This window comes from Notolepis coatsorum (assembly GCF_963971535.1).
Source record: "Notolepis coatsorum genome assembly, chromosome: 10".
Classification (NCBI taxonomy): Eukaryota; Metazoa; Chordata; class Actinopteri; order Aulopiformes; family Paralepididae; genus Notolepis; species Notolepis coatsorum.
The window spans coordinates 116616446-116623438 of record NC_140174.1 but is presented as its reverse complement, the minus strand read 5'-3'; the positions used below and the strand labels follow the sequence as shown (position 1 = coordinate 116623438).

Here is a 6993-nt window from a genome sequence, read left to right as displayed (position 1 = left end):
GGGTGGTCGAGCAGGGAGGGTCACAGGGAGGTCGAGCAGGGAGGGTCACAGGGAGGTCGAGCAGGGAGGGTCACGGGGTGGTCGAGCAGGGAGGGTCACAGGGAGGTCGAGCAGGGAGGGTCACGGGGGAGGTCGAGCAGGGAGGGTCACGGGGGAGGTCGAGCAGGGAGGGTCACGGGGTGGTCGAGCAGGGAGGGTCACGGGGAGGTCGAGCAGGGAGGGTCACAGGGAGGTCGAGCAGGGAGGGTCACGGGGTGGTCGAGCAGGGAGGGTCACGGGGTGGTCGAGCAGGGAGGGTCACGGGGGAGGTCGAGCAGGGAGGGTCACAGGGAGGTCGAGCAGGGAGGGTCACGGGGTGGTCGAGCAGGGAGGGTCACGGGGGAGGGAAGCATTCAGACAATTCAAATGAAAGTATTGAAGAACAAAGTCACAATGGAGACGTCTCCTCAACTTTAGAGCCCGTCGACCGGCTACGAGATATAGGTACAAAATAATGGAATTCTTTTTGTTAAATAAATATAATTCTCAGAATTGTTAAAAGAGAGAAATTAAAATAAAATCGAATAAAATGAAATAAAACGAGTGAGATAACAATGTCCTGGACAAGCAGCTAGAAAAAAATCCCTCCCAGAAAATAACTTCCTCTCTTTCGCAGATTTTTTTCCTCTTACTTTTTTTTTTCTTTTCTTTTTTTTTCTGCAAAAACTAAAATATAGATTTTTTCTTCCATGATGTTCTTTGTAGTTGTTCATAAAAAATGTATAGTAGTACCAACGCGTCCTCTTTGAACTGTATCTACAGCTGTACAATAGGTTTTTGCAAGTGAATTCATGGAAAATCAATTTCAATTGATATAATCGATTGACATTATAAAAAGCCTCTTTACAGTTATTGGCTTAAAAAGGGTTATAATAAACAATATAAAAATTGATAGAAAGACAGCAGTTTTTTTTTTTTTTTTGCTACTGAGATTCTTGGAGGTTGGTCTTCTCTTCGATGGCCTGCTTCACAATCTCAGCCAGCTTCAGACGGTCCACTTTGTCAGAGAAGGTTCGACCTGAAAGAAAAGACGATTATATCAAAACTACAATCTGGAATTCATTGGAACATGTCAGAATCAGAATCAAAAAGGTCTTTATTGCCAAGTAGTTTTCACATACAAGGAATTTGCTTTGGTCGTTTTGGGTGCAACATTAACACTTTCAGCGCCAATCACGTAAAAATTCGGGTTATCTCGCCAACGGTTGAGCGTTTATCGTTTTTTCTTTTATTCAATTTTAATATTCTATACAGTCTCATGGACCTCGTGTATCATTGGGACTCATTCTGAGACCTTGAGAATGCAATGCCGGCCGAATCCTGCTAGGTGGCAGTATCGCCTACCCTTTGAAACGTTATTTCACACTGTGTGTTACATTTTATATGGTCCAGGCGGAGAAATGGTACCCGCCGGGCAAGTGAAAGGCTTCATTCGAGCCACTTGAAACGCGTCCAGCACACTTGATGCATAGTTTGTGCAATTTCATGTCAGGGACCCGATGGACATCAATACTGGAAATCGATCAGACAATTGGATTATTCATTTTGGAATAACCCCTAGCAAAGGTAAGGACTATAATTACATCAATCCTACTTTGATCCTACAATGATTTCACATCGATCGCAACGTATGCCGTTGCTGATGATCAGAGCATCACAAAACGACCCCCCCCCTTTGATGCCTTCATGATGAAACATAATACCTATTATATACCTTTGATTTGGAAATAGTATCGTGTCCAGGCGAGCAACGCGAACGACTTTCGCAAAATGCACATACCACTCCATAACTCAGCTTCCAGGAATTAGCCCGGATCACTCTAAAATAGGGATGTCCGATATTATCGGCCTACAGATATTATCGGCCGATATTGGCATTAAAATGTAATATGGGAAAATATCGGTTTTACATTTATTTAACCTTTATTTACCCAGGCAAGCAAGTAATAACAAATTCTTATTTTATTTATTGTCAAAAGTATGCATAATGTTGTGTTAATTCCACAACAAGAGATATGTAATGTTAATTACCTGAAATTATTCCGTTTTTTGGGGGGGGAACCCTGCATATATCAGTATCGGTTGATATCGCTATCAGAAATTAAGAGTTGGACAATATCGGTATATCGGTAAAATAGCCAATATCGAACATCCCTACTCTGAAACTATACAATATTCACCACGGGATAACACGCGAAACGTATACATGAATTTTTTTTCTCTTTTTTACATGTTGGACGAGAGATAGTGACTGTCAAATGAGCCATAGTATTGTCTCCATAGCTATAATATAGAATATACAATAGTGTCCGCAAAGATCGTGAAATATCACGAAAATGGTCATGAAAAGCTGGCGCTAGACAGTGAAGGATGGGGGAAGCTTATGGCACTCAATGTGTTAAATAAGACGTGTCCGGCCCATGGGGACATTAACACATTCTGTGCCAAAAACGGAAAATTACGTGTATGCTCGACAAGCGTTGAGTGCCAAAAACGAGATATTACGTTTTTGGATTGTTTGGTCTTTTTACTTTGATCCCCACTCTACAGACTTGCCCGGAGCTATCTGCATCACTGTGGCACATTCACATACACTAGAACTGCAATGCCGATCGACTGTCACCAGGTGGCAGTATCGTCCGTGTCTGAACTGCAATGGCTTGGTGTTGATACACAGCCTCACTTCTTTTTTTTTTGGTAGTGGCCCCTCCTCCCGTTTGAACAGAAATTCACATCGATTGCCTCGAAATTCCATTGCCTAAGCGTATTTGACCATCGAAACGTGTATAGACATATACACTGGTAATAGCGATGGCGATGCGATCACTTGGAATTATTCTTCTTGGAATACCTTCTGGCTAAGGTAAGGTACATTCTATGTCTATTTTACTGAATCTGAAACGTGTTTTTCTAACGATCACAGTTCTGTGTTTCACCAGACGAAAAACATGCTCGACAAATACGATCACAGTTTTGAGTTTGAGTTTTGATGATTTTGTGAATGCACATACCGGTATGTACATGGTATATACCTTTGATTTGAGAGTATTTGGGGTTTTAGGTGATCAATCAGAACGGTTTGGGCGTATTGCATATAACGCGTTTTATCTCGCGATCTATGGGAAAAGACTGGATTATCATGGAAATGGACGATGTTTAGCGTGAAATAAACTACAAACTACAGTGTGTAGAAACAAACTCTTTTTTACATGTTGGACTAGAAATAGTGTCTGTCAAATGAGCCATACTATTGTCTCCATAGCTATAATATAGAATATACAATAGTGTCCGCAAAGATCGTGAAATATTGCGAAAAGGGTCATGAAAAGCTGGCGCTAGACAGTGAAGGATGGGGGAAGCTTATGGCGCTCAATGTGTTAAAGAAGACGTGTCCGGCCCATGGGGACATTAAGGTGTGTTGTCAGGCCTTGAAGAAGATGTGTCCGGCCCATGGGGACATTAAGGTGTGTTGTCAGGCCTTAAAGAAGATGTGTCCGGCCCATGGGGACATTAAGGTGTATTGTCAGGCCTTGAAGAAGACGTGTCCGGCCCATGGGGACATTAACGTGTGTTGTCGGGCCTTGATTTCCGGGGCTGTAGAGAGCATTCTGACTGGAAACATCACTGCCTGGTTTGGAAACAGCACGGCCCAGGACAGGAAGGCCCTACAGAGAGTGGTGCGCTGCGGCTAAGTGGCGCAGTGGGCAAGGCGCTCGCCACTAATGCAGGAGATGCTGGGTTCGAGCTCAGCTCTCTGCATTGCTACCAGCTTGGCTGGTCGTTCATACTAACGCAATTGGCAGTGTTAGGGGTGGGAAGCTGGTGGGTGGGGATCGGACGTTGTGGAAAGCGACTCCTACAGGTCGGTTGGTGCACCTGCGCTGCAGAATCAGGAAGTGACGGGGCGGCGTGACCCTCCCACGCAGACCCTCGCCGCTGAGAGATCGCGCTGTGCAGGTGAAAAGATGCGACGGCTGCCTCCTCGTGTACTGGAGGGGACACGTGATGCAAGGCTTTGTCCACATTGCAGCCGGCCTGTGGGAGGCATGGCCTAACAGCGTTCGAGACAGGGGAGGGTAGAATTGGACAATACGAAATTGGGATGGGAGAAAAATAGAAAATGGGAGAAAAAGTAGATAAAAAAAAAGAGTGGTGCGCTCAGCAGAGCGTACTACGGGTATTGCACTACCACCCCTGCAGGACTTATATAACAGGAGGTGCAAATCCAGAGCCTGCAAAATAATGAAAGACCCCCACCACCCCAACAACAGTTCAAGCTGCTGCGGTCAGGCAAGCGCCTACACATACATGCAGCAAGAACAGAGAGACTAAGGCTCAGCTTCTTCCCCGAGGCCATCAGAACATTGAACTCTCCACACACAAGTACACATGAGCACACACATACACACACACAACACACATGCTGCATTCGCTCACACACAAACGGTCACTTTAAACAAAATGGAAAGGACACTTTAAAGGAACAAGGAAACTAAAGGTCACTTTAAGGAAAGAACTGATGTGGTTCTTGTATAGTATAGTTTAGATATAGCATAAGGATATAGAGTAAAAACTGTATATTGTATAGTAGTGTACATAGGACCCAGTGCCTTAATCTGTAGCTAACATTGTATTGCACTATCTCAGGACTTTAGCATGTCTATTTTATCATGCCTATTTTATGTCCATTTTATTACCCGTTTATGATGTCTATTTTATTATTTAGTATTATTGCACAATCAAAGCAGGGCATGGCCACCCGCATTTCACTGTATGCCCTGGAATGTATGTGACAAATAAACCTCTTGAATCTTGATTTGATTACTGACCGTCCCAGCTGAGGCCCTGCAGTCCGTCTCTCAGCAGCTTGCAGTCCCTGTTGAACCTCCAGGCCGCGTGCATCAGCTCGTTCAGCTTCTCCTCCTCGTTCTCACCTGGACACACAGGGTCATCAAACGGGGTCATCCCTATGTTCCCCCTCCCAAAAAAAGTCTGATACTGTATCTCCCTTCCAAAAAAAGGGTCCCATGTTCCCCGGGTCACACTGTCATTAGCCTACCTTGTTATTACGGGATCCGGGGGGGCAATGACATTGGCTATGATAATGATAAGGAAGAATTTGTTCTAGATAATTTTAGATACCGTAAACACTGCACCAACCAACAGAATATTTGGTGGCGGTGTTGGGAGAGAAAACTGCTACGTGACCAACATATTTGATGTAGAGGAAGACAAGAACATAGGACCTTGGGGAAGATAGGACCCTTTTTATCGGGAGCGGGGAACATACAGTAGGACCCGGGGAACAGATATACGCTCCCCATCAAACCACTTAAACTGGCAATGTGCAGGATATCCGCTTAGACACTCGTTTTCAATTAACCGGATATTCCTTAAAAATTTTTAATTAGCTTCTTCTTTTTTCCCCCCATTCCCACAAATAACCTAAGACCTGTAGAAAACCATAACCCTAGTTTACCACTACAAATAACCTAATGCCCAGTGGGGAACACCGTTTATTTATGGTGTAAACTGGGTAACTATATACTAACTAGTGGTTTTATGGTGTAAATTTGGGTGACTATATACTAGTGGTTTTATGGTGTAAATTGTGTGTGTGTGTGTGTGTGTGTGTGTACTGACCAGCCTGTGGTAGTATACAGTGTGTGTGTGTGTGTGTGTGTGTGTGTGTGTGTGTGTGTGTGTGTGTGTGTGTACTGACCAGCCTGTGGTAGTATACACTGTGTGTGTGTGTGTGTGTGTGTGTGTGTGTGTGTACTGACCTGACCAGCCTGTGGTAGTATACACTGTGTGTGTGTGTGTGTGTGTGTGTGTGTGTGTGTGTGTGTGTGTGTGTGTGTACTGACCAGCCTGTGGTAGTATACACTGCGTGTGTGTGTGTGTGTGTGTGTGTGTGTGTGTGTGTGTGTGTGTGTGTGTGTGTGTGTGTGTGTGTGTGTGTGTGTGTGTGTATGTGTGTGTGTACTGACCAGCCTGTGGTAGTATACACTGTGTGTGTGTGTGTGTGTGTGCGTGTGTACTGACCAGCCTGTGGTAGTATACACTGCGTGTGTGTGTGTGTGTGTGTGTGTGTGTGTGTGTGTGTGTGTGTGTGTGTGTGTGTGTGTATGTGTGTGTGTGTGTACTGACCAGCCTGTGGTAGTATACACTGCGTGTGTGTGTGTGTGTGTGTGTGTGTGTGTGTGTGTGTGTGTGTGTGTGTACTGACCAGCCTGTGGTAGTATACACTGCGCGTGTGTGTGTGTGTGTGTGTGTGTGTGTGTGTGTGTGTGTGTACTGACCAGCCTGTGGTAGTATACACTGTGTGTGTGTGTGTGTGTGTGTGTGTGTGTGTGTGTGTGTGTGTGTGTGTGTGTGTGTGTGTGTGTGTGTGTGTGTGTGTGTACTGACCAGCCTGTGGTAGTATACACTGTGCGATGACGTCTCGTAGTTTCTCCAGCGCTACATTAGAATCCTCCGCTCCATTCTCTGGGTCGTGGAGGAAGAAGCTGTCCATGGGCTTTGGGCTGTAAAACAAACAAACAACCAAACAAACAACCAAACAACCACACACACACACACACACACACTATTGATCAAGGGGTCTTAAAACTTTCTAATATAGAGTGGTTGGGGACCTGCTGAGATGGAGAGAGCTTAACCCTTTCACTGCCACACTACAGAAAGTTAACCCTTTACTATCACACTACCGATGGTTAACCGTCGGTAGTGTGATAGTAAAGGGGTAACCTTCTGTAGTGTGGCAGTGAAAGGGTTAACCGGCTGTCGTGTGGCAGTGAAAGGGTTAACCTTCTGTGTATTGACGCAGTGAAAGGGTTAACCTGCTGTTTTGTGGCAGTAAAAGGGTTAACCTTCTGTGTATTGTCGCAGTGAAAGGGTTAACCTGCTGTTGTGTGGCAGTAAAAGGGTTAACCTTCTATGTATTGTCACAGT

General features: G+C 44.9%; 1 protein-coding gene across 1 annotated transcript in view; it reads right to left on the bottom strand.

The window, feature by feature from the left end:
* Positions 1 to 228: 228 nt before the first annotated feature.
* Positions 229 to 6993, bottom strand: part of mapkapk5 (MAPK activated protein kinase 5) — a 115646-nt gene continuing 108881 nt past the window's right edge. Inside the window, exons 13-15 of the mRNA XM_084323232.1 lie at positions 6451 to 6566; positions 4869 to 4973; positions 229 to 1057 (exon numbers count right to left, since the gene is read on the bottom strand). Coding sequence (XP_084179358.1) covers positions 963 to 1057; positions 4869 to 4973; positions 6451 to 6566 — 316 coding nt within the window. The 3' untranslated portion in view covers positions 229 to 962. The remainder of the gene's footprint in view (positions 1058 to 4868; positions 4974 to 6450; positions 6567 to 6993) is intronic.